This window comes from Saccopteryx bilineata, chromosome 2 (assembly GCF_036850765.1).
Source record: "Saccopteryx bilineata isolate mSacBil1 chromosome 2, mSacBil1_pri_phased_curated, whole genome shotgun sequence".
In the NCBI taxonomy this organism is placed as follows: Eukaryota; Metazoa; Chordata; class Mammalia; order Chiroptera; family Emballonuridae; genus Saccopteryx; species Saccopteryx bilineata.
In genome coordinates, this window is record NC_089491.1 from 314,325,417 (window position 1) to 314,351,876 (window position 26,460).

At 51.7% G+C, this 26,460-nt stretch overlaps 1 protein-coding gene across 4 annotated transcripts; it reads left to right on the forward strand.

Annotated features, from left to right (window-relative positions):
* Positions 1-202: 202 nt before the first annotated feature.
* PBXIP1 (PBX homeobox interacting protein 1) lies at positions 203-10,559 on the forward strand. Of its 4 annotated transcripts, XM_066261971.1 has the most exons (13): positions 210-337; positions 1,539-1,588; positions 1,674-1,727; positions 2,711-2,797; positions 4,518-4,644; positions 4,895-4,959; positions 5,033-5,198; positions 6,666-6,899; positions 7,024-7,050; positions 7,328-7,410; positions 7,511-7,642; positions 8,263-9,482; positions 9,958-10,559. In XM_066261971.1, the coding sequence occupies exons 4-13, from the start codon at positions 2,747-2,749 to the stop codon at positions 10,037-10,039; spliced, it is 2,187 nt and encodes a 728-aa protein (XP_066118068.1). In that variant the 5' UTR covers positions 210-337; positions 1,539-1,588; positions 1,674-1,727; positions 2,711-2,746; the 3' UTR covers positions 10,040-10,559. The 4 variants fall into 4 exon arrangements, with proteins under 4 accessions (XP_066118066.1, XP_066118068.1, XP_066118067.1 ...); XM_066261970.1 differs by lacking the exon at positions 1,539-1,588 and having other exon boundaries at positions 261-337; XM_066261968.1 differs by lacking the exon at positions 1,539-1,588 and having other exon boundaries at positions 280-337; positions 1,617-1,727.
* Positions 10,560-26,460: the final 15,901 nt, after the last annotated feature.

The following is a 26,460-nucleotide window of genomic DNA, read 5'->3' on the forward strand; positions in this document are numbered from 1 at the left end:
TTCTGTCCCTGTCGTCTCCGGAGATGCCACCGTTTGCTTTTAGTTTAGGGTCTTCCTTCTAGTAATTAGACACTGGGGAAGGAGGGGTGGTCACCCTAAATTCAGTTTGTTGTAATTCCAGTCTCCCAACGGAAAGTAAGTCCAGGTTTCAGCGCTGTGCTTGTTCCCCCTTCTCCCTGTCTCTCAGCTCCAGCTCTTATTGGCCAAAAGTTTCCGCCCCCTCGGAGAAGTTGACTCCCCATTGGCCAGTTCTGGTCACATGACTCCCTCCTTGGGGCTGGGAACCAGGGGAGGCCGCAGCAAGTTCATCTGAAGACTGTAGCAAGAGCTGGATCAGGTAATTCCCTAGCGGGGAGTGAGGGCCCGCGGATCAGGCTGTGGGAGAGAGGGTAATGGGGAGGAAGGGCAGAACACAAAGGGTTAGGCTCCATCGGGGATCTACAGAGCTACTTGTCACTGCTAGACTGGGGGAAGGAAGATCATAGGTAGCTGTTTCCAAAACAAAAACTTGCTCTGGGTCGGTCTGGCAAGTACTTGTGACCCTAGGTCCTTTGCTTTAGAGGTTTGGGGAACAGCTCTTACAGGGGTTGAAACTAGCTAGACCAGAGTTCCCAGCTTTGTACAGAGTAGGAGAGCTCCCCCGTTAGCTGTCTTTTAAAAATAGCAGAAGTCTCTGACAATCCTTAAGGATGTTTTTGTTTACCCTTACCTGAATGAAAACAGAAGGGTAGTGGGGGAGCGGTGATGGTGGGTTTTCTTCTCAGAGGCCCATGGTAAAGAGATCTGAAAACAGAGGGGAATGGAGGAGGTTAGACAGCAGAAGGAACTTCCTAATAAGGCAGTGAGATGCTTGCTTGGGAGAACGAGGATCTTTTGGAATCTTGGGTGAACCCAACCAAGAGAGGCTTAGAACTTGGAGTGCAGGGGTTCCAGAACTGTCTCCTGTTTGGGTCTCAGAAGTGTTTGTCTTGTTGACCCAAATACCCATTACTGGTTTCCATGGAGACACTGGGTCTGACATCACCCTGGTTGCCATGGTGTTTGGTTCTGGAGGACCTGAGCAGGCTGTACATAGCCAGGGATAAACAAGGACTTCAGCCCAAGCTGCTACCACTTCCTTCCTGCCATCACCTGTTAACAGTCACACACAGCAACTGGAGATGGGGAGATGATGACATTACAGTGGAGGAGGGGCCTGAGAGCAGAAGGCTGCCCAGTGATGACGGCTCTATGGATGTCTGTAGGGTTAGGGTTAGGGTTAGAGCTGATCATCGGTGTCCTGTTGGACTTGGTATGGGGAGTCAGTGCAGTCATTCTCCTCTCTCCTTGTGGGATGGGTGTGTATGTCTGCGAGGCATAGGCACTGGGAAAGACACTGTGAGGTATCCTTCATCTGCCCTGGGCTTGGATCTTGAAGGGCCACAACAGGCTATTAGGGCACTGTGCACCTTATATCCGCACAGATGGAAGGGGGCAGCATGTGGTTTCCCACGTTAGGATGGCCATCTGTCTTCCCCAGCCTCCCTTTCCTTCCCCAGGATGTCTTTACAGTCCCTTCCCATGTGCCTGCCACTCTTCCAGCCACTCAGTAAGGAGTTATTTATCCTCCTCTGAAGTATTACAGTTCAGGACTCTGGGAAGCCAGTCCTTCTATTCCTCCACTTCTATGCCAGGTTCCAGTTTCAGCTGCCCAGCCTGAGGGGACAGTCTGGGCCGTGGATGAAGGGGTAGGTCCCTTTCTTTTTACCCTGCTTTGTGTCAGGCTTTGGAAGCTGGAGGGACTTCCCACCTCTACCCTCCCAAGTCAGACCAGATCAACCTGGGCAGGACCACAGCCTTGATTTTTGTCCATGCTTTGTAAACTATAAAGTCTTTATATGCGATAGTTGCCAGAAAGCCCTTTTCCCAGTCACTTTAAAGTTCCCTAAGATGAAAAGAAACTCTGGGGGTTACTAAGAAGCAAACAATTTAGAATGGAGAGTGAGAGTAATGGAGTGTTCACTAAAGGTACATTCAGATGAATCTAAGTTATGCCTGTTATTCTTAACCTTGTCTGCAGGTGAGAATCACCTGGGAGGTTTTAAAAAAAGATCCATGCCCAAGCCTGACCCTGATATCAATTGATTCACAATCTGAGATGATTCCAGTGTGCAGTCAGTGTTGAGAAACCCTGAACCAGACCATGCTAAGACCTATGGTGGGTGGGTGAGTGGGAGACTTAGGGCTGAAGGAGACTATGGGATCTTCTCTTCCTAGTCTTGGGGGAGGAGATAATGATTATGAGGGAGCATATTGGGGATAAAGGGAGGCTGGATTCATTCCTCTTCTTAGCTGTTTGTCTTTGCGAGTTAGATCAGTTACTTTCTGGTCTTCATCGACCCTGACCATAGCATGAGAGAGTTGGCTGGTTATTCCCCAAAGCCTTTCCAGCCCTCTGCTTCAATTGCCCTTTCAAGGTCAGTTCAGTTTTCCCAGTCCCTGTTGGTCCTGGGAGAGGCAAGCTTCTCTGTAGCTGTTCACAGGTTCTGATTTGCAAGGCAAATACTGCCCAGAACAGTTTTGAAGTGTTAGGGTCAGAAGGACTAGGACCAGTCAGGTGCTGGTTCTGGAAGCTGATGCTCAGTCGTTAAACCTTGGAAGCCAGCCAAGGCTGCTCCTTGCATCCTCGCTCCTCTGAAGGGAGCAGGGGCACTGAAGCTTTTCTCTGTAGGTGGCAGCCACAGCAACCTCAGGGACCTCGGCAGCTATGGCCTCCTGCCCAGCTTCGGACAATAGCTGGGTGCTTGCTGGTTCAGAGGTAGGAAAAGCAGGTCTGGGCACCACATGGAGGGGGATTCTTGCAGGGCTGGGCTGCTTTCTGGGTCTGTTCCTTCCTTGGTCCTGATGGTCACCCGCATCACCTCCTGCTGCCTGTGAAAGGAACTCTCATGGCAGGGGAAGGAAATCAGCCCCCAGGAGTCAGGTGCTAGGACTTGGACCAGGCCTGGAAAGAAGGGTACTGCTGTGGTAAGCTGTGAGAAGTCAGGAAGAAATTTTGGTGGGGAAACCAGCATGAGCAGAGGATCTGAGACAATGGTGGGAAAGCCATTCTGCAGGAGACTCTGAGGATGCCCATTGGATAAGATTGTGACATGGGTCAGAGTGTTGGAGAGAGGTTAGGGGAAGAACCTGGGAACCGATGGAAGAGAACCTCTGAAGGGCCTGGCTCAGGCATTCAGGACTCATCCTGATGGGAGATCACTGAAGAGCTCTGAGCCTGAAGGGGTTCGGACACTCCTTGCCTGGGCAGAGGGAGCCACTGTGTGGGCTGGGTGGGAACAGAGGAGAGTGTTTTAAAGATCCTGTAGTCCAGGTAGTAGTTGGTGGGGCAGGGACCCAGTGGACTTCTGTGCTCCTGAAGCCACTGAGAAGGATGAAGGGGCCACCGGGATGGGGGACTGAATGGCTGGAGAGTTTGCAAAGGGGTGCAAGCCCCCATGGCTTGGTATGTTAGAACTGACAGGAGGAGAGAAGGTGAAGAGCTTGAGTGAGGCACGTGGAGTTTGAGTGCCCTGGAGGAGCCCAGGTAGGGATGAGGAAGCCGACTTCAAGGATGACCCTGGAGCAGGACACACGGGCTGGGGCTTGCCAGTAGAAGAGAGCAGACACTGCTCTCACTCACCCAGAGCCCTGGGTGCCTTTGCTGACAGCTGGCCATTTTATCTTGATGTCTTCTCCGTAAAAGGCCCAGTGTGTGTGTGTTTGTGTGATTCTTGCCTTGTAGAACTGGTTAGGAGAAAAAAGCGAGTTGAAAATTTCAAAAAATACACTAAAGCTAGGAATTATTCTTGGAAGGATGGCGAGAGCCACGGATGGGGTAAGCAGGAGAGAGAAGAGGCTGAGCCTGGCCAAGCAGGCTGAGAGCGCAGTAGGGGATAGGCAGGGGTGGGGTTTCTGCCAGCAGCCACTGGGAGGGGGGTATGTGGGAGAGTGGGAAAGGCTGGAAAAACTTAGAAGGTGTAAGTGAAGTGGGCAGCCTGTTGTGAGGGCCTGTGGGGAACATGGCTATGGCCCTTAAGCACCCAGAGGACTTTGTTTTCTTGCTGTCCTCCCACCTTCCAGCCAATAACTGGTCATTTGTCAGGAGGGAGGGATGTGCTGATGATCTTGGAGGGGACAGAGACCCAGGTTCTAACTAGCCAGGTTCGGGTAGGGGCAGGTTTGTATAGAGTCCAGTGCCTTGGTCTAGCAGTGCTTCTTCATTTAACAGAAACCGAGCCTCCGAAAGTCCCTTAGAGTAGCAAGTGAGGTTAGGGAAGGGTCCAGTACAGTGTTGAGCTGGTGCTGCAGTACCACTGACCCCTTCCCCTCACTGTGGGTCAGCTCACTACTCAGTGTATTAGATTTGTGTGACCTCTGGTTTGGAGTCCCTGAGCAGTGCAGCTGGTCCCAGGGACCCTATCAGAGGACCCCGTGCTCCTGGGTTTTTCCTGTTGTCCTTTCTCTGGAGCACATCCTGTTTGCGCCCCTTTCCTCAGAACCTGCCTGTGGAGACCCTGGGCCCAGAATCCAGCATGGACCCAGAACCTCAGAGAGCTTCCCAGGTCCCTTGGAGCTCCGCTAAGGCAGATGAGGAAGAATTAGCCGAGACCTTGGATGGAGAAGGTAAAAGGATCTGGCTGAGGGTGGGGTGCAGATATCTCTCTTCATGTTCTAGGGTTCCCAGCTTCACAGGGAAAGGGAGGCTGGTTAGTCTTATTTCCCTTATTAATACCAGTTTAAGATATTGTTCTTTCATTCAATTCTTTTTTCCTGCGTCTTCCAACCTGGTTGGGGCCTGCAGGAGCCAGAAGGTTGTGTAGGAAGTTTAGTTGGGGGACTGTGTGTTTTTCCTGGACATTTTCTTGTACTACAGAGACCCTCTTCCAGAGTGAAAGCTCCCAGTCTGGTCTCATTCTGCCAGAGGAGACTGAGGCCAAGGTGAGGACCTTCACTGGGGGAAGGGAAGGAAGTGGGGAGGGTCAGAAGCTGCTCACAGCTCTGTCTAAATCAGGGCATCATGGAAGGTGATGGTCATGGTATGGAGTCCCCTGGCTCAGGAGACACAATGGACCAGGAAGACTTGGAGGAGACCCTCACGGTGACAGACCTGGGACCAGATACACAGGACCTAGAGGGTCAGAGTCCCCAACAGAGCCTTCCCTCACCCCCCGAAGCAGGTAAGAGTCATCCTTGTTTCCCCTTGGCACTATCCTTCTAGAAGGTATTGTTGTTGGAGTAGCCATCACTACTGAGCACAGCTTTGGGCCAGGCCCTAGGACTTAGTGGCTTGGTGCCTCCTTAAATTATATCAGTGAGTCCTCATCATTACCCTTGAGGCTCAGAGAGGTTAAATGGCTTGATCAAGATCACACAGCTGATAAGTGGCAGGGCCCAGATCTGGTTGACTCTTTCTTCTCTGCCAAGGGGGCTCCTCTTTCCTTGTCTCTAGATTCAACTTTCATTCCCTGAGTTCCTTTTATGTGTTAGCTCTTTGCTTGGGGGAGGATGGAGGGTGGATGGTTCATGGCTTATGTAAGAGGCAGACTAGACTGAGCGAAGATGAAAGTCAGACCTATAAGGGGTGCAAAAGGAGATACAGTAAAATTGAGTTGGTCCTACAGGAGGGGAAGGGTGGTTCAGTCAGGGACAAGTTGAGCAAAGGAGAGGCAGGGGTGGCTGGGGTGGCTGTGGAAAGGCTGACACTGGACATGACATTTGAGTGGAGCCTAGAGCAGAGCAGGCTTTTTGGAAGGTAGGGTAGGGGGAAGAGAACATTCCAGGCCAAGGCTGCAACATTAACGAAGGGTTGCGGGCCACCTGTCCCTTGCTAAGGAGGCTGCATTCAAGATTTGCAGCAGAGGAGCGTATAAATCCATCTCTGTTGGAGGTGACAGGGTGGAGGGAGAGGCCAGGGCCTTGGGCGCCATTTAGGAGACATCTGCCGTGGTCAAGCAAAACTGATGAAGACCTGAACTAAGGTGGCTACAAGGCATGTGATGTCAAAGTGTTTAAGTGTCAGATTGTCTGGGTATGAGGTGAAGGCTTAGATTGGCTAGACGATAGCAGTGTGCCTTTCCATGAATTGGGGGAACACCAGAAAAGAACTAGTTTGGAGGGCAGTGTGTTAAGTAGTTGGTCCCTGCAGGATACCCAGCAACCAGTGGGCAGGCAGATGTCTGGACCTGGAGCTCTAGGGAGGCCTGGGTTCATCTGCTCAGGGGGCCGCCAGCAGTGTGGGGGACAGAGTGGTGACTGTGAGGAGAGCAGAGGGCAGAAGGGGTATCAGGAGACTAGCACCTTTAGGACCAGGAGGAGCGGAGAGGGACTGACTGAGTAGGAGTGGGCGAAGTTAGGACTGACCTAGGAGGCCGGTGCTAGCTGTAAAAGCTTGATGTGAGGCCCTTGTGGGAGGAAGGAGGGTGCTTTTATGATGAAGCTGCAGTAGTCTGCAGACGGAGACTGGTTTCCTGCCTCCAGACTGTGCAGGAGTGGTCATCGAAGCCCAGGCAGATGTGGGTTGGGCTTCTGTGTGCCCCTCTCTGTGGTTAGGGCTGGCGCCTCCCCATGTCTTCCTCCACGCCCCCTCTCTTCCTATGTCCTATCTCTCCAGTTGCCTCACTGCCTTGTCCCCATTCCTTCCCCAGACTGGATCAGGGAGGAGACCCACCGCACCAGCAGTGATGATGACACTGACATGGACGTGGAGGGTCTGCGGAGACGGTGGGGCCGGAAGCCCAGCGCTCCTCAGCCTATGGTGTCTCTGGGTGTGGAGGACGAGGCCACAGATGAGGGTGTAAGCAGGGAGTTGGGCATCTCCCTCAACATGTGCCTCCTCGGGGCCCTGGTTCTGCTGGGCCTGGGGATCCTCCTCTTCTCAGGTGAGTTTTGCCTCCCCTCCTGGGTTCTTGAGCCTTTACCTGGTCCCTACTGCCCTTCTACCCTTCACCTCACCCCACCCCCTGCTCTGGGGGCCTCACCGTGCTGCTCCATCTCTATCCTCAGGTGGCCTCTCAGAGTCTGAGAGCGATGGTGAGTGGGGAGGACCCTGGCTTGTTTACGTCTGTTCCCACCCAGCCCCGAGGGAGTCTATGAGGGTGGCTTTTTGGGTCAGAAGTAGGGATGCAGGGGGCTGTACATTTATCTCTCAGTTGTGCCTTGACAGCTGTTCAGAGTAGCCCTTGCCCTTTACCTGACTGTGCCTCTAAGTCATAGGTGGGTTCAGGGAAGGAGGGTGATGATTGTGTGTGTATGGGAGGAGTGAGTTCTTTGGGCCTTGGAGCCAGTCTGGGACTTCACTTTCCCACAGAGCCCATGGAGGAAGTGGAACTGCAGGTCTTTCCAGATGCCACGGTGGACCCTGAGATGCCGGGTGCTATGGGGGATCGGCCGGTATCTGTCAACATGTCCATCAGTGTTTGGGCCTGGTAGGGGAGTTCAGGGCTGCCCAGGCTGTGGGGCAGAGTGGGGTAACTGGCTCTTTTGCCCTCAGGATGGGCTAAGGCGGCAGCTGCAGGCCTCAGCGCCCCCTGACAGTGTCCCCAGCCTGCAGAACATGGCCCTTCTGCTGGACAAGTTAGCCAAGGAGAACCAGGATATCCGGCTGCTACAGGCTCAGCTGCAGGTAGACACGAGCGGGAAGGGGTAGAGCAGGCCAGCCCTCCCTAGGCCAGGTGTCTGTTGTAGTACCCTCTCCCAAAAGAAATTTCCTCTATTTACCCGTACATTTTCTCTCCTTTCCCACTATAGTCAGGGTATCTTCCTATAGTTCCCTACTCATGTCCCTCATGCTAAAGTTTAGGCCAGGGCTGGCATATGTGTTTCATGTGAATGCCACCTCTGATTGATTGGTATGGTCTGCCTGGAACATTGTGTGGATAAGGATTTGAAGAAATGCCAAGGCTCAATGGAAAAAGAAGGACCGTGATTGATAATGTCTGTTCTGGGCACAGGAGGTGGAAACATGGCGATGAGAGCCACATATTGGGTATCCTTAGGTGAATTGAAGTGTGTGCTTATAAAAGGATTTGGAAGTTGGGCGTGTGATGGAATTTGGGGATTCCAGGGTCTGACACAGGTTCTGGATGGGGAGGGAAACTAGAACAAAATCCTCTGTGTGTCCCAGGCCATAAAAGGGGCATGGGCTACCTGCCCATTATACTGGAATAGAATTGGGGTAAAAGGCACTGTACCCATCTTGAAAAGACTTTCCTGTGGTGCCCTCCATCTCTACACCCATTTCAGGCCCAGAAGGAGGAGCTTCAGCGCCTGATGCAACAGCCCAAAAGGCTAGAAGAGGAGAATGCCCAGCTCCGAGGGGCCCTGCAGCAGGGCAAGGCCTCCCAGAGGGCCCTGGAGTCAGAGCTGCAGCAGCTACGGGCCCGTCTCCAGGGGTTTGAGGCTGACTGCATCAGGGGAACAGATGGAGTCTGCCTCAACTGGGGCAGAGGCCCACAGGGTGGCAAGGTCACTAAAGAGCAAGGGCCTCTGAGGCAGGAGACAGGCACTGGCTTCCTAGAGCAGAAGGAACGGCTAGAGGCCGAGGCCCAGGCATTAAGACAAGAGTTGGAGAGGCAGCAGCGGCTACTGGGGTCTGTGCAGCAGGACCTGGAGCAGAGCTTGAGGGATGCAGGCCAAGGGGATCCAGCTCATGCTGGCCTTGCTGAGCTGGGCCACAGGCTTGCCCAGAAGCTGCAGGGCCTAGGGAACCGGGGCCAGCACCCTGGGGTCCCTGCTAATGCCTCAGAAGCCTGGCATCAGGAGCCCCGCTTCCAGAGTTCCAGAGAGCAGAGTGGAAAGGAAAAGTGGGATGGGCAGGGGGACCGGAAGGCTGAACAGTGGAAGCATAAAAAGGAGGAATCTGGCTGGGAAAGGATGAACTGGGGGGGTGAGAAGGACAGGCAGCTGGTAGGGAGGTGGAAGGAGGGCAAGCCAAGGGCAGAGGAGTGGGGTAAGAAGGATGGTAAGGGAAAGGGCCCCAAGGAACCCTCCAGGAAAAGTGGGCGCCCCCACTCTGGAGAAAGGCAGAAGCACCTTCAGTGGAAGGAAGGGGCTAAAGACAGACACGATCCCCTGCCATTCTGGGCAGAGCTATCTAGGCACAAGTACCGGGCTCCCCAAGGCTGCTCAGGTGTGCAGGAGTGTGCCCGACAGGAGGGCCTGGCCTTCTTTGGCATGGAGTTGGCTCCAGTGCAGCAACAGGAGCTGGCTTCTCTGCTGAGGACATACCTGGCACGGCTGCCCTGGGCTGGGCAGTTGACCAAGGAGCTACCCCTCTCCCCTGCTTTCTTTGGTGAAGATGGCATTTTTCGTCATGATCGCCTCCACTTTCGGGACTTTGTGAATGCCTTGGAGGACAGCCTGGAGGAGGTGGCTGTGAGACAGACAGGCGATGATGATGAGGTGGATGACTTTGAGAACTTCATCTTCAGCCACTTCTTTGGAGACAAAGCACTGAAGAAGAGGTGGGCAGCTGTGGGGGTGTTGAGCCAGGTGGGACAGAGGAGAAGGGGCGAGGTGGGGGTGTGTGTGAGAAGGAGCAGGGGTCGTCCAGTCAGAGTCCTTCTGTCCACTTTAGTTCCCTGCTTGGCTTCTCTTAAGGCATTCAGACACTTTCCCAGCTTCCTTTGAAGGCAGGAAGCTGCCACTGCTCACCCCAAGAGAGTCCCATTTGGGCTGGGGGATTTTTCTTCTCCAGTTGTCCTGGCCTACCTACATCTGCATGGCCCAATGGGTAAAGGAGATTGCTTCTACCTTCCTGCCTCCCCAACAGGGACCTTCATCCTGGGAGACCAGTCTGGCCCCCAGTATAATTGGTGGTGGCTGCCTGTAGGCTGCTTTAGGAGGGATAAATTCCCCCTCTTTTCAGGGAATTCCTTCTCATCACATGGCATTGTCCTCTAAAGTTTTTTCTTGTCCCATCCCCCTGTCTCCCCACAGGCTCAGGAAGAAAGACAAACACTTTCGGGGCCCCAGAGTTGTGGGACCCAGGGAGGAGCACAGTCACCATCACAGGGGCTGAGATCTGCTATTATCTAACGCTTGGGGACTGTTAAACTGCCATCTCCCCTGGCTTGGTTGGTGTCCTTGGATGTCCTTCACAGAAGAGAGCAAAATCACTCCACCCTGCACTGATGCCACTGCCACTAAAGAAAGGCCTTATGGATGGGCTTGCCTTGTTGTCTATGCAAATATATACAAATGTTCAGGGCCCTGGGCCATGCCCTTGGCAATCTGATTGTGTCATGCCAAATGCGAAAGGCGAGATGGGAGAGAAAGGTTGGGGGAGATAGCATTCTGATTCTGAAACCAAAGAGCTTTTCCTCCACTGGGCACCGCACCCTGACCCGAGCCCCTTGGGGTTTGACAGTTGTTGGCTGGAGTCCCAGCATCAGGGCTTTCCCTGTGGTTTTGTTAGGTTTGAAAGCAGCTCTTAATCCCTAGCGGATGAAATCCTCTTTTTACTCTGGCTTCTCATGGGGCCTCACCACCCCATTTTAACTGTAGTTTCAGATCCCAATAAAGAGCTGTTGGAGCTGTGATGTCAAGGGGCCTCTGTTGCGTGGGTGGCTTCTAAGCTCAGACACACTCCCACCACCTCGTAGGCACTGGTACTTGCCTTCTCCCATATACTCCTTTCCCTTCTCACCCTCCCAACAGTTTCAGGTCCTCTATACTGGAACACCCCATTTGCTTTACAGCTGCCTTGCCTGCACCCCTGGGAGATGTAGAAAAATGAGCATGGGTTTTAGAGTCTGAGCCTTGGGCTCAAATCCAAGTTTAGTGATCTAGGGCCAATTAATCTCTAGGAGCCTTGTGTTTCTTATTATCATAAAGGGGAATTGAGGGACTGGGGGATTAAAGCAATGTAAGCAAAATGTCTAGTATTTGGCACTCAAAAGTTATTTCACTCCCTTTTGCAGGAGGGAACCCCTACCCGCCACCCTCCCTCCCCAGCTTCTGGGTTGGGGAGATAACAAAGCCACTAGGTGGCGCACTGGCCCCACATTTGCTCCAGACCACGGCTCCCCCACTACTTAGTTCCCCAAATCTCGGAATCTTGGACTCCACCGCACTGACTGGGGCCTGCTCACTGGCTAGCTTTCCCAAGAAGCCCCAGATTCCCTTAGGCTATGCTTTAGGAAGTTCATCCTGACTGGGTGCCTTGATACCCTGAGAATCCCCTAGGGGGCAGGATGAAGTATGACTTCAGGCCACATCAGAAGTGTTACTAGTAAAGAGGAAAGGGCCTGCAGACTCCAGAAGGGGCTATAATGAATAGCAAGTGCTTATGTAACACTATGTAACATCATAATGTGCCACTCACTCACTGGTAAAGGGCTGTGAGTCTATCAGCTCATTTAATTCAGCTGTGGGGTAGGGTGGGGGGTAGGGATGACTGGGGATGAAACAGACCACATTCAACATTTGTAAAGTGTTGTGTACTTCTGCAGCAAGAGGGCTTGCAGTGAGACCTGAGGAAGAATTTCCTCTCAGGCAGAGGGTCAATGATGGGGGCCAAGGGGTGGTTTAGGAAAGGAGGATTCTGTTTCTGTGGGGGGTGGGGGTGGATTTGAAGGAGCAAGTGCAGGTGTGTAGAGGGCCAGGGTCTGGAGTTGGCATCTCAACTTTGGACCATTGTCCCTTTTTTTTGTGTGTGACAGAGACAGAGGGACAGAAAGGGACAGATAGGAAGAAAGATGAGAAGCATCAGTTCTTTGTTGTGACTCCTTAGTTGTTCATTGATTGCTTTCTCATATGTGCCTGGACTAGAGGGCCACAACAGAGTGAGTGGCCCCTTGTTCAAACTAGCGGCCTTGGCCTCAAGCCAGCAACCTTGGGCTTCAAGCCAGCAACCTTTAGGATCAAGCCATCGACCATGGGGCTTGTCTACTATCCCACACTCAAGCCAGTGACCCCATGCTCAAGCCAGTGACCTTGGGGTTTTGAACCTGGGTCCTCTGTGTCCCAGTCTGATGCTCTCTCCACTCTGCTACCTCCTGGTCAGGCCCATTGTCAGGCTTGAGGAAGCCCTCTTACCCTATTCACCTTGCTCAAAATGTCTGCTGATGGTAAACCTGGGTTTCCAGGAGAGGGATTCAGGCTAGCAGGTTGGCAGGATTCTGTCTCGGAGAGGGCGGGCTGGACTTAGGGGAGGGGACACAGCCTGGTCTCCCTGAGTTCTCAGTGGGTATGACTCTCACTTGGGTCACTCGGGGCTTCTCAGTTTCATTTCTAGGACCTGTTTCCTTTGTTTGCATAACGGACTCTCAGGGAGGCTAGGAGTTCCCCCAAGCACCCCTTCGATCCCGCTCAGGAAGTAGATATGCTGAGCTGGAGGTTTCTCAAATTGCTTAATCGGGGAGAAAAAGAGAGCCAGGACACGGGGGTGGGGGCGATGTATTTGGTGGGACACTTGAATCTATGTAAACACAATAATTAATAAAAAATAATAAAGGATTGGGTAGGAGAGAGGGGCATTCAATTTAACTACAATGCAAATAAAAGAGAGCCAGGACACCAGGGACATTGGCCACTCTAGATGATCCTCTCTCTGGGAGGCCCTGGCAGGTATCCTCATGCCGTCATGTCATTTGGCCCCTCCATCAAACCCACGCACCTACAGTATCACTGGTCAAGATGGGGGGTCCCACGTCCCAGATCATAGGATGCGCTCTTGGTTATGAGTCAGTGTGTGATGAGCCAAGGGATACTGGTGCTGGGTGACAGCATTCTTCCCTCCCCACAAGGCTTGGGGACAGCTCTTGGCTGGGCAGGGGAACAAGAAACCTGTGGGCCGACCTGCTTGTCCTCCCAGTGTCTGCTCTGGGCCCTTCCAGTGTAAACACTTGTTACTTTGAGCACCTGGCTTTTCTACCCTTTCCTCTGGGAATTCCCCCAGCTAGCAGCTCGATTCTGGATGCTGTGGGGGAATCACTGGAGTAGTAGGTGGCCTTCTTGTGCCTTCCCCTCTCAAATGGAAATTCTGCTTTGTTTGGCCAGTTCCCAGTGCTCATTTCCTCCACTGTCACTCAATCTGCCATCTCTCCCTCCCTCATTCGTTAGCCGCATCCCCTTTTCTCTGCTCATCCGGCAGCCCTTCCCATTTGCCCTCAGCTCAGCCTTCTTTCACCATGCCCCCTCCAGTCCTTAACTCCCCCAGGCTCCTGTCTCTCCCCATCTTCCAGGTCCTCCAGGCCCCAGCCTTTGCCCACTGCTTCCATTCCCACCCATCCCGGGATAACAGGTTGGAGTGGTAGCTAGAATTTTGTGGTGGATCACCTTCAACTTGTACAACTCACATAAACTCCTTAAGGGTAAGAGGCATGTGTCTGTTTTGAAAGTTGGTCCCCAGAGGCCACCCTCCCTTCCCCCTTCTCTCACTGCTGGGCCCAAGGACAGATGATGGACTGGCTGGCTGTTTCCATGGGGCCACCCTGATGCAGGGACATCTCATTTGGTCTTGTTCTGGGGCACAGGTGTTCCTGATTCCTTCAGACTTCACATGCTCACAGTGGGTCTCGTAGGGACCCTGTAGGGTGGTGTTATTACCCTAAATCTGGACAACAGGTACCTTCCCTCCCATTTCACCATTCAGCCTTCTGAGCCACAGAAGCCCCTTGTCAGCAATTCTTGTTGTGTTGTTTGAGTTCCCAATCCCTTCCCTTATGGTCTTTCCTTTAAGGTTGCTGCCCTTTCTTCTTTATAGTCCTTGGCTTCCAGAATAGGCACTGCCTGTTAGGACAAAAGTGGGCCCATTTCCCACTCACCTGTTCTTTATGCTGGGCCAGATGGAGGCCCAGCCCAGCTTATTTTAACTAGAGCTTTATCCTGGGATGACTTTGACATCAGAAAACCCATTCTCACCTGACCTGTGGTGGCGCAGTGGATAAAGCGTCGACCTGGAATGCTGAGGTGACCGGTTCAAAACCCTGGGCTTGCCTGGTCAAGGCACATATGGGAATTGATGCTTCCTGCTCCTCCCTCTTTTCTCTCTCATTCTCTTTCTCTCTCTCCTCTATAAAATGAATAAATAAAATCTTTAAAAAAAAAAAAAGAAAACTCAATCTCTGGGCTCCACTACTGCCTACCTAGGGCCTTGGGTAAGCTGTCCCTCCTTGTTTTTTTTTTCTTTCCCCTTTTTTTGTATTTTCTGAAGTTGGAAACAGGGAGGCAGTCAGACAGACTCCCGCATGCACCCGACCAGGATCTACCCGGCACGCCCACCAGGGGGCGATGCTCTGCCCATCTGGGGTGTCACTCTGCCACAATCAGAGTCATTCTAGCGCCTGAGGCAGAGGCCATAGAGCCATCCTCAGCGCCCGGGCCAACTTTGCTCCAATGGAGCCTTGACTGCGGGAGGGGAAGAGAGAGACAGAGGAAGGAGAGGGGGAGGAGTGGAGAAGCAGATGGGCGCTTCTCCTGTGTGCCCTGGCCGGGAATTGAACCCGGGACTCCTGCACGCCAGGCTGATGCTCTACCACTGAGCCAACCGGCCAGGGCCCTCCTTGTTTTCTCATCGTTAAAGTGGAAACTCGATAGTTTCTTTATAGGTTGCTGTGAGGATTAGTCACTAGAAGATAAATGAAAAGGTTTTTCAAACTGTAGAGTACTGTTAAAAATAGTAGTTATTTTTATTTTATTGAGCTCTAGGGGGAAAGCTGAGGCCTCTGTGAGCTCCTGAGATAGGAGTAGAGGGTGCTGGCTCCCAAGCCTGCGTCAGAGCTGGCAGGGAACGACGCTGACTACATGCAAGTCCTACCACAAGATACTGTGGGGACCCCAATTCTTGTCCCCGAGGCTAACTGGATTAGTTTAACACAAAGCAGAATTTTATTTTTTTAAAACTTTTTTTGATTTTGTTTATTCATTTTTAGAGTGAGAGAGGAGAGAGAGAGAAGGGAGGGAAAAGCAGGAAGCGTCAACTCCCATATGTGCCTTGACCAGGCGAGCCCAGGGTTTTGAACCAGCAACCTCAGCATTCCAGGTTGATGGATGCTTTATCCACTGTGCCACCGCAGGTTAGGCACAAAGCAGAATTTTAAAAGTCCTCTTTTAAGGCCCTGGCTGGTTGGCTCAGCGGTAGAGCGTCGGCCTGGCGTGCGGGGGACCTGGGTTCGATTCCCGGCCAGGGCACATAGGAGAAGCACCCATTTGCTTCTCCACCCCCCCTCCTTCCTCTCTGTCTCTCTCTTCCCCTCCTGCAGCCAAGGCTCCATTGGAGCAAAGATGGCCCGGGCGCTGGGGATGGCTCCTTGGCCTCTGCCCCAGAGCGACGCCCCGGAGGGGCAGAGCATCACCCCCTGGTGGGCAGAGCGTCGCCCCTGGTGGGCGTGCCGGGTGGATCCCGGTCGGGCGCATGCGGGAGTCTGTCTGACTGTCTCTCCCCGTTTCCAGCTTCAGAAAAATACAAAAAAAAAAAAAAAAAAAAGTCCTCTTAATTGTGCCACGGAGGAGTCAGCCAAGGAAGTGAAGAGAAAGGAGGGGGTGGCCTTTGAGTTGGACCTTAAAAGACAATAGAATTTGTGATGGAGGAGCGGATTTCATACTAGGCATAGGTGTGGCCAGAGGGTTAAGTTCATGTTCACAAGGGACCAAATTCTCCCCACAGGACTGCCTACATGTCTAAGAGGGACATTTTACTGTAGAAAATGCACAGGGGCGGCGGGTGGGGTGTGTGTGCCACTGAAGGCAGTTGAGGCATCTGTGTGAAGGAAGGCATGCATGGTGCAGTGTAGCTGCTGGTCAGGGGCTGGAATAGACATGTGAAATTGAAGGTAATTAAGGAGGTGTCAGCCAACAAGTGCAGGTGGTGGGTGACAGGGGCCTGATTTAAATTAGTGAATTAGAATGGACTGGCCTTGGGTGGAACAAGGACAGGGGCAAGGGAGGAGTCAAGAACACACTCAGCTCCCAGCCTCATGACAGGAGGATGACTACATCCTCAAGCAATGCTGGGAAAGGAGGAAAGGCCAAGCTGGTTCTCTTGGGGGTGATGGGAGGAAGCTGCTGGGCTTGATTTACAGGGTATGGGACTGGATAGATCACCTCTCTGCTCCACCAAGTTGCATGTCTCATCATGCCCCCAATTCCTCTCCAGGGTGGGGCCCCTTTGGAGAAATTCTTACCAGTATCAGATACTTCCCTCGACTAAGCCTGAGGGGAGGCACCCAGCAAAAAGGAGTGATCCTTTCCAAAGTCAAAGGGACAGGTCATGGGACTGTGGCAGGACAGGCAGAAACCTGAAGTCAGGAGCTGTGGAGAGGAAAATGTTACAGGCCCCCCCACCTCCCCCGAAGGTCAACTCCCCATGGGCTGGACAGGCCCGCCATAAATGCTTGTTCATCTGGAATGTGGCCTTGGGCTCTGCTGAACCTGATGCAGCCTCAGCTTCGTGAGGAGGGCCTAGTGCAGGAGCCATGGCATGAGGCCTGAGAAGAGATAGGCTGCCTGCTCATCTACTCGGGCCATGAACTTCTCAGAGAAATTCTATACCTTTTATCTCACTGAGAAGTAGACCTTAAAGAAGGTACAGACAGCCTGACCTGTGGTGGCACAGTGGATAAAGCGTTGACCTGGAAATGCTGAGGTTGCCGGTTCGAAGCCCTGGGCTTGCCTGGTTAAGGCACATATGGGAGTTGATGCTTCCAGCTCCTCCCCCCTTCTCTCTCTCGGTCTCTCTCTCTCCCTCTCTCTTTCCTCTCTAAAAATGAATTAAAAAAAAAAGGAAGAAGGTATGGCCATATAGATCTCTACTTTACAGGTGAAGAAACTGATATAGAAAGATGACGTGACTTGCTTAAGGTCCCATTGTTAGAAATGAAATTAAGCAAGACTTGTGGAGACAAAATACCTCAGCAAGGCAACTTTAATAACTTCTACAGAAGGACATGCCACCACTATCGAAAACCAGCCAGCAAGCCTAGGGGCAGAGGGCAAATTCTGTTTTTATCTCGAACACAGGTCCTAAGATGCTGGGTCTTGCTTCATTGGCTGGAGTGTTGACTGTACAATCTTATTTTTTCCTGATTGGCTAGTTTAAATGGCCGCACCAAGGTGGAAGGGAGAGATGGGGATACCATTAACTAGGTAAGGGGGTTGAGGAATGGTCGGATGAGCGGATGAAGGGCTGGGGGATTGGTGAACAAGTTAGCTATTTCTCACTCTATTCCCCGGTCAGAGGAATCCGAATGAAGGGGGTTGGGAAATCAGTTGAAGAAAAGAACCCGAGTTAAACATTTCCTTCACCATCATAGCCAGACAGTGACAGTGCAGTAAGACTGGCCTCAGGCAGCCCATAGGAAACCAGTAGCATTTGAAATGTCCAGTACTGCTGTTCACCCCCTTCCCTCCCTGCCAGCTGACCCGGAGGTTGGAAACAATATCTAAGCTCCCATCTGTGTGTCTCTTTAGCTGACTCCTCCTCCCTGGGCCTGTGTGTATCCCACTTCAGCTACCTGGGCACCTGATTCAGAAGGATTTCCTCTCTGGCCACCAGCTGCCACCTTATGGGTCCCAGTTTGTGGGGAGAAGAAGGCCAGCTGTGGAAGGATCCTTCATGAGCATCATATCTACAGAGGTAGAAACTGAGGCCCACAGAGGGAAGTGACTTGTGCATGGTCACAAAGCTTACTAAGGACATAGTGGAGACCAGAGCCCACAGCTGCTGACCCCTGACTAAGTGTGCCCCTGTTCCTCCTCTCCCCCCTCCCCTCCTCTCTCTGGCTATTCGAGCTGGGTATTTAGGCTCTGACATGAGATCTGTCGGAGCTGCTTGTTACAAGACAGTTTCCTTCTCTTCCTGTCTCCAATGACTTCACTCATGGCTCCTTCTGCAGAATGTCTGGTGGTAGCCACAGGAGAATAGCATTAAGAGGGACAGGAAACTTGACCTGCCAAGGTTTGGGATGGGATGGGAGGGAGAGAGGGGTCTCCAGGAGCTGCCCCAGAAACCTGAGCAACTGGGTCTGGCATTAGGAGGTCTCAGCTTTGAGGATTCCACAAATGGCCCTTTTGGCCTTAGGAGTGAAATCCTGGCCTCCCAGCTATCCCCAAAGAGCCCCCATTCATTTGCTTATTTATCTATTCATCAATCATTAGTAGTGCGCTTACCCTAAGCCTGGCCCTGCGCTGGTACCACTTGATGTGCTTTCCAGCAGCCTGTGCAGTGTTAGGTGCAGTGTTGGGGGGAGGACCACAGGGAAGGAGTGACCACTGCCTGCTGAGTCAGGGCTTACATGTCCAGGAGGTTGTCCTTCCTGGGGAAATGGTCAGCTTTGGAGAAACACTGACCCAGCTCACCATTTATAGCTCCAGACTTTGAGGCAGGTCTCTCAATCTCCTTTTAAAAATAAATATTGGCCCTGGCCGGTTGGCTCAGTGGTAGAGTGTCGGCCTGGCGTGTGGGAGTCCCGGGTTCGATTCCCGGCCAGGGCACACAGGAGAAGCACCCATCTGCTTCTCCACCCCTCCCCCTCTCCTTCCTCTCTGTCTCTCTCTTCCTGTCCCACAGCCAAGGCTTCATTGGAGCAAAGTTGACCTGGGCGCTGAGGATGGTTCTGTGGCCTCTGCCTCAGGCGCTAGAATGGCCCTGGATGGGCAGAGCATCGCCCTCTGGTGGGCATGCTGGGTGGATCCTGGTTGGGCGCATGCGGGAATCTGTCTGACTGCCTCCCCGTTTCCAACTTCAGAAAAATACAAAAAGGAAAAATAAATAAATAAATAAATATCAACCTTTATCACTAAGATTGTTTAAAAATACCCAGTAAAATGAAATCAATAAATCACTCTTTAATAGTGTTTGAAGTGGGGTTAGTTTTCTAGCTCCAAGGTTTATATTCACTAAAAAATAACAGGAAGGCCCTGGCCGGTTGGCTCAGCGGTAGAGTGTCGGCCTAGCGTGCTGAGGACCCGGGTTCGATTCCCGGCCAGGGCACATAGGAGAAGCGCCCATTTGCTTCTCCACCCCTCCGCCGTGCCTTCCTCTCTGTCTCTCTCTTCCCCTCCCGCAGCCAAGGCTCCATTGGAGCAAAGATGGCCCGGGCGCTGGGGATGGCTCTGTGGCCTCTGCCCCAGGCGCTAGAGTGGCTCTGGTCGCAACATGGCGGCACCCAGTAAGGTCGCAACATGGCGACGCCCAGGATGGGCAGAGCATCGCCCCCTGGTGGGCAGAGCGTTGCCCCCTGGTGGGCGTGCCGGGTGAATCCCCGTCGGGCGCATGCGGGAGTCTGTCTGACTGTCTCTCCCTGTTTCCAGCTTCAGAAAAATGCAAAAAAAAAAAAAAAAAAAAAAAAAATTACAGGAAAAGGCAGGTTGTGGATTACCTGCGCCACTGTGAGGGTCCATTTTGCTATTTATTCACCTGCTGTCGTCAGAAGCAGTTTTTCCCCTCTCTGTTTGCTCGTCCGCCATGGGGAGACTCTGTTAAATGGGAATGGCCCACTGCTTTCTGGCTCTGCTGTTTCTCTACTGTCTGCCCGAATCCAGTGTGGACCTGCCTTGCCTCAGCCACTGATATTACACATGCCAAGCTGCCTTGCAGGCCGCCAAGTAAAGTACCTGATAACATGCCTTTGGTAGAGTGCCGATCTACCTAGAATGCTGAGGTCACCAGTTCGAAACCTGCCTGGTCAAGGCACAAAGGACAAGCAACCAATGAACAGCTAGAGTGAAGCAACCACTTCTCATCCCCTCTGCCACTCTCCCCCCCTTAAATCAATAAATAAAATCTTTAAAAAACAAACAAAAACCCCAGGAAAACAAAAATATTTCTCTAAATCATGAGTATTTGTTTTTGAAAAAATCTTCTTTGCCCTGGCCGGTTGGCTCAGCGGTAGAGCGTCGGCCTAGCGTGCGGAGGACCCGGGTTCGATTCCCGGCCAGGGCACACAGGAGAAGCGCCCATTTGCTTCTCCACCCCTCCGCCGCGCTTTCCTCTCTGTCTCTCTCTTCCCCTCCCGCAGCCAAGGCTCCATTGGAGCAGAGATGGCCCGGGCGCTGGGCATGGCTCTGTGGCCTCTGCCTCAGGCGCTAGAGTGGCTCTGGTCGCAATATGGCGACGCCCAGGATGGGCAGAGCACCGCCCCTGGTGGGCGGGCCGGGTGGATCCCGGTCGGGCGCATGCGGGAGTCTGTCTGACTGTCTCTCCCTGTTTCTAGCTTCAGAAAAATGAAAAAAATAAAAAAATAAAAAATAAAAATAAAAAAAATCTTCTTTGTTCTCCCATTGTATTCCAGATTTAGATATAGCTACCATCTCTCTCTCTCTCTCTCTCTCTCTCTCTCTTTCTGAGAGTGAGAGAGAAAGACAGGAAGGGAGGAAAGAGAGCAAGAAGCACCAACTTGTAGTTGCTTTTGCTTTAGTCGTTCAGTGATTGCTTCTCGTTCATGCCTTGATCAGGGCCAATTAGTGTCCCCTTCTCATGCCAGCAGCCTGGGAGATCACTGCTCAAGTCAGCTACTCTGTCCTGACGAGCCTGTGCTCAGAGGTCGGAGCGCAGTGCTCCAGGTTGACACTTTATCCGTCGCGCCCCCAGGCGTAGCTGCCATCCTTAAGTACACTAGTAAAAATTTTGGAGTTTGTTTCTTTTGAGAATGAGAAGATCCTTGCTTTGCTTACATTATGAGTGCGATAAAATAAAGAGTATGAACTCAAAAATATTTACAGACAATAGTAAATCCTCTTTCAATGTTCAAATTTTATCTAGGTGCACAATACTCATGGAATTGTTTCTTACTTTTCTCGGCTATAAAAGTGAAGGGACAGCCCTGGCCGGTTGGCTCAGCGGTAGAGCGTCGGCCTGGCGTGCGGGGGACCTGGGTTTGATTCCCGGCCAGGGCACATAGGAGAAGCGCCCATTTGCTTCTCCACCCCGCCTGCCCCCTCCTTCCTCTCTGTGTCTCTCTTCCCCTCCCACAGCCAAGGCTCCATTGGAGCAAAGATGGCCCGGGCGCTGGGGATGGCTCCTTGGCCTCTGCCCCAGGCGCTAGAGTGGCTCTGGTCGCAGCAGAGCGAAGCCCTGGAGGGGCAGAGCATCGCCCCCTGGTGGGCAGAGCGTCGCCCCCTGGTGGGCGTGCCGGGTGGATCCCGGTGGGGCGCATGCGGGAGTCTGTCTGACTGTCCCCGTTTCCAGCTTCAGAAAAATACAAAAAAAAAAAAAAAAAAAAAAATGAAGGGAATATACCTACCTCATAATGATGGGAGTAATTTGTAGACCAAAGATTGAGTAGGAGACTCCAACCTGCCATTGGTCTGCTGGAGAGGCACACTGTCCTGTGAGAGACTGGAAGCCACCCTGATACCTTCCTCAAGTGAGCAGCCTCTCACCTGAAGGGATATCTGCTGGCGGCATTTCTTAAAGCTAGGGAACCCTACAGAGTCAGAGCTGGCCAATACCTTCTAGTTTCTCTGGCTTTGCCTTTGCTGATATTTTTAATAATCTGTTTTTTTGTACTTTTAAAGTTTAAATTTTATTTATTTATTTATTTTGTATTTTTCTGAAGTGAGAAGCTGGGGGTGGGGTGGGGGGGGGCAGACAGAAAGATTCCCGTATGTGCCAGACCAGGATCCACCTGGGGGGTGATGCTCAACCCCTCTAGATGTTGCTCCGCTGCAATTGGAGCCATTTTAGCACCTGAGGCAGAGGCCATGGAGCCATTCTCAGCGCCCAGGCCAACTTTGCTCCAATGGAGCCTTGGCTGCGGGAGGGAGAGAGAGATAGAGAGAAAGGAGAGGGGGAAAAGGTGGAGAAGCAGATGGGCACTTCTGCTGTGTACCCTGGTGGGGAATTGAACCCAGGGCTTCCGCACGCCGGGCCGATGCTCTACCGCTGAGCCAACCGGCCAGGGCCTAAAGTTTAAATTATTTTTAATTATAGCCTGATGGTGGTGGCAGAGAGGATAAAGCATCTACCCAGGATGCTGAGGGCTCCCATTGGAAACTCTAAGGTGGCGGTATAGAGCACAGGCTCATTGGCTTGAGCCTGGGCTTGTCAGCTTGAGTGGGGTCACAGGTTTCAGTGCGGGATTGACATGATCCCAAGGTCTTTGGCTTGAAGCCCAAGGTCACTGGGTTGAGCCCAGGATTGCTGGTTTGAGCAAGGGGTCACTGGCTCAGCTTGAGCCTCTGGGCCAAGGCACATAGGAGAAGCAGTCAATAAAAACAACTAAAGTGAAAGAACTAGCAGTTGTTTCTCATGTCTCCCCCCCTGCCCCTCTCCCTACCTGTTTTTCTCTAAAAAAAAAAAGAAAATATATATATACACATACACACACACACACACACACATATATATGTATATATATATTTGACATACAATATTTTATTAGTTTCAGGTGTACAACATAATGATTCAACATACATAATTTAGAAAATGATCACTATAATAAGTCTATAGTCATCTGTCTCACTGGGTATTTTACAAATTTAGGGGAGGGATTCGTGACAGGAGTGGCATCTAAGTCTCTGACACTTTTGTTGTTTTTTTTTAGAAGTTTTTTGCTCCTCTCTGGAGTGGGATTCCAGGTGGCATATGTACAGTAGTTCTGATAAATGCCTGGGCAAATCTCTTCACTATAATGAGCTTTAGTTGTCTCCTTTCAAAGTAGGGGTAGTAGTATTTATATCATATGATTAGGAAAAAGTCTGGCACACAGTAAATGCTCAATAAGTATTAACCATCTGGGGAAGAGACATGAATAAATTGATAATTATAGGGTAGTTTAAGATGTTATGATAGACTGACCGGGCGGTGGCACAGTGGATAGAGTGTCAGACTGGGATGCGGAGGACCCAGGTTTGAAACCTCAAGGTCACTGGCTTGAGCACGTGAGCCTCTAATAAATGGGTAATGGCCTGATACTTTCTGGCTCCGCAGTTCCTCTACCATCTGCCTGAATTCAATGTAAACCTTCCTGGCCTTGACCACTGGTATTACATCTTGTGTAGTTGGCAGGATTTGGATCAGATTGGTATGGAACCTCCAACCAGATTCAAGAACTGCAGTTCAGGCTACAGGCTGAGAGCCAAAGATGGCTTGAACTGGAACAAGTGCTAGAGAAGGAGGCAACTGCTTCTGAGAGCTCCAGTCTGAAATGCAGGCTGCACACCAATGGTGCCTGGAATTGGAATGGTTGCTTGAGAAGGAAATACAGTTTTCCTTTGTTTATTCACTTGCCCATCTTTGCGAGCCTCCAATAAATGGATAATGGCCTGATACTTTCCCATTCTGCAGTTCCTCTGCAGTCTGAGAGTTGCAGTTTGCCCTAGAAATTGAATGCTGGCAGTGACAGTTGTTAGAGAAACAACTGCAGGTTCAAGAGGTTGAGCTTCAGCTTCAGGCTGAGAGCTGGCAGCCACAAGAGCTGAAGAGGTCACTGAAGAAGGAGCTGCATTTGTGCTGGCAGAGTGGCTCTGATTTGACTGTAGCAGGTGTTTCTAATCCCTCCTCTTCTGAGGAGAAGGAAGTTCAGGCTGAAATTGCTGTCTGTGGCTCAGACCCCAGCTGATGGTCACCAAGAAGGCAAAACCCCAGCAGCTAAGAGTGCCTCAGGGGCAGGCACAACCCTCTCTATAAGTAGTTGAGCACTCGATGGTCTGGCCCTACACCTAGACAGAGTTGATGGAGCCAGGGGCAAAATTCAGGCAGAAACCCACTGAGTCCCTGGCAGCTTGGTTGCTGAGGTTGTGGAACACAGCGGTGGATGGCATTATGCTCTCTGAAACAGAGATGGAGAAATTAGCAGCCATTACTGCACATTCTTTGAGGCAGCATCTTCAAAACTGCCATGACGCCCTGGCCGGTTGGCTCAGCGGTAGAGCGTCGGCCTAGCGTGCGGAGGACCCGGGTTCGATTCCCGGCCAGGGCACACAGGAGAAGCGCCCATTTGCTTCTCCACCCCTCCGCCGCGCTTTCCTCTCTGTCTCTCTCTTCCCCTCCCGCAGCCAAGGCTCCATTGGAGCAGAGATGGCCCAGGCGCTGGGGATGGCTCTGTGGCCTCTGCCTCAGGCGCTAGAGTGGCTCTGGTCGCAACATGGCGAAGCCCAGGATGGGCAGAGCATCGCCCCCTGGTGGGCAGAGCGTCGCCCCTGGTGGGCGTGCCGGGTGGATCCCGGTCGGGCGCATGCGGGAGTCTGTCTGACTGTCTCTCCCTGTTTCCAGCTTCAGAAAAATGAAAAAAAAAACAAAAACAAAAAAACAAAAAAAAACAAAAAAAAAACTGCCATGACAACCCAGGAAACCATACCTTATTAGAATGGGTGATGGTTGCCATTCACACAGTCTCACAGAATCCTGGAGACATGCTGGGGGCAGTGAGTCGATGCCAGTCACATATTGAGCTGCAGTGGGTCCTCTGGGAACTAGGTATGAAGAATTCTACTCTTGGCCCTGGCCGGTTGACTCAGCGGTAGAGCGTAGGCCTGGTGTGCGGGGGACCAGGGTTCGGTTCCTGGCCAGGGCACATAGGAGAAGCGCCCATTTGCTTCTCCACCCCCCCTTCCTCTCTGTCTCTCTCTTCCCCTCCCGCAGCCAAGGCTCCATTGGAGCAAAGATGGCCCAGGCACTGGGGATGGCTCCTTGGCCTCTGCCCCAGGCGCTAGAATGGCTCTGGTCGCGGCAGAGTGACACCCTGGAGGGGCAGAGCATCGCCCCCTGGTGGGCAGAGCGTTGCCCCTGGTGGGCGTGCCGGGTGGATCCCAGTCGGGCGCATGCGGGAGTCTGTCTGACTGTCTCTCCCCGTTTCCAGCTTCAGAAAAATATAAATAAATAAATAAATAAATAAATAAATAAATAAATAAATAAAAGAATTCTACTCTCAACCTGAGGTCCCATGGGCTAGATGAAGAAGTACGTATGGCAGGGATGAGGGACTTTATTCTCTGTAGTGCCCTGTCAGCTTCTTTTGGATCACTAGTGGCCCCTATGAGGGGCAGCCCATCAGTGCAGTTCCACAGACAGTGGCAGATTTGGGGGAGCTGGAGGCAGAATGAAACCATAGGCTGTGTGGGCTGCTGCCTGTGCTGCCCCCCTCCCCACACAACTAACAAGAGAAACAGGTCTGTAAAGGTTACCCAAACACAGATGTGGGTAGATTTGATTGTGGCCAGGGAAGATAGGGAGAAATTAGATAGCAAATCTAATGAAGTTCTTTTGGAGCTTTGGCAGCAGCTTAAACCAGAGCAGAGGTTCCAGCCATTGAAACAAACAGCCCCAGCAGCTACCAATAAAATGGCTGGTGTTCAGGTGGCATGGTTGTGAGATTATATGATGGAGTCAGCTGAGGGAAAGGAGAATCCCCAAGATCCATTTTTCCAGTTTGAATAGAGGGAAGGCTGAGGGACTCATCTAACAGGGATGGGTGGGGACCAGAAGCCACATGTGAAATTGGCAATCCACTGGTCCCCTTCTAATATACAATGGGTGTTGGCCTTGATGGATACAGGTGCAGAATGTTCCCTCTTCTTAGGGAATCCAGAGTGGTTCTCTGGAAACCTGGTGGCCAATGATGGTTATGGGGGCCAAATTGTTCAAGGGAAGCTAATAACTATTCCACTAGGGATAGGATGACTGCCTCCTAAGCCATATAAGTATGTGTATGTTCTATCTCTGCATATATTTTGGGGTAGATGTCTTACAAGGACTGTGGTTGAAAACCACAGCCTGGGAGTTCTGCTTGCAGGTCTGGATCATGAAGGCAGTGTTGTGGAGACATACAGCACAGTCCCTTTTGCAATTACCCATTCCCTTGTGCACGATTAGTACAAACTAGTACTTCCTGCCAGATAGTTATGAAGAAATCACAGGGACGAGCCTTGAACTAGAAAAAGTGGAGATCATTTGGCCGGCACACAGCCTTTACAAATCTCCAGTATGGCCTCTGCACAAAGCAGATGGAACCTGGTGAATGACAGTATATTACAGAGAACTTAATGAAGTTATTCCCCCTTTGCATGCTACTGTTCCCTCAACAGCTAACCTGATGAATTGTCTGAACCATAAGTTGGGGACATACCACTTTGTGGCAGATTTGGTTAACGCATTTTTCTCTATTGATATAGCTGTAGAGAGTCAAGGCTAATTTGCCTTCACTTGGGAAGGGCGGCAATGGACCTTTACAGTATTATCACAGGGCTATTTGCATAGCCCTGCCTTGTGTCATGGCTTGGTGGCTGCTGACCTGGCTAAATGGAGTCAGCCAGAGGTGGTTCTTATGTACCATTATATTGATGATATCATGCTAACCAGTGACTCTTCCAGAATTGGAGCAAGCAGTGCCTACTCTGCTGTCTCATATGAAAGCATGGAGCTGGGTGGTCAACAAGGGCAAATTACAAGGACCGGGTTATCTATTAAGTTTTTGGGGTTGTTTAGTTGGGTAAGATGAAAGTTATCCCTGATGTGGTTATAGATAAGATCCAGGTGTTCCCCATGCTCACTACAGTAAA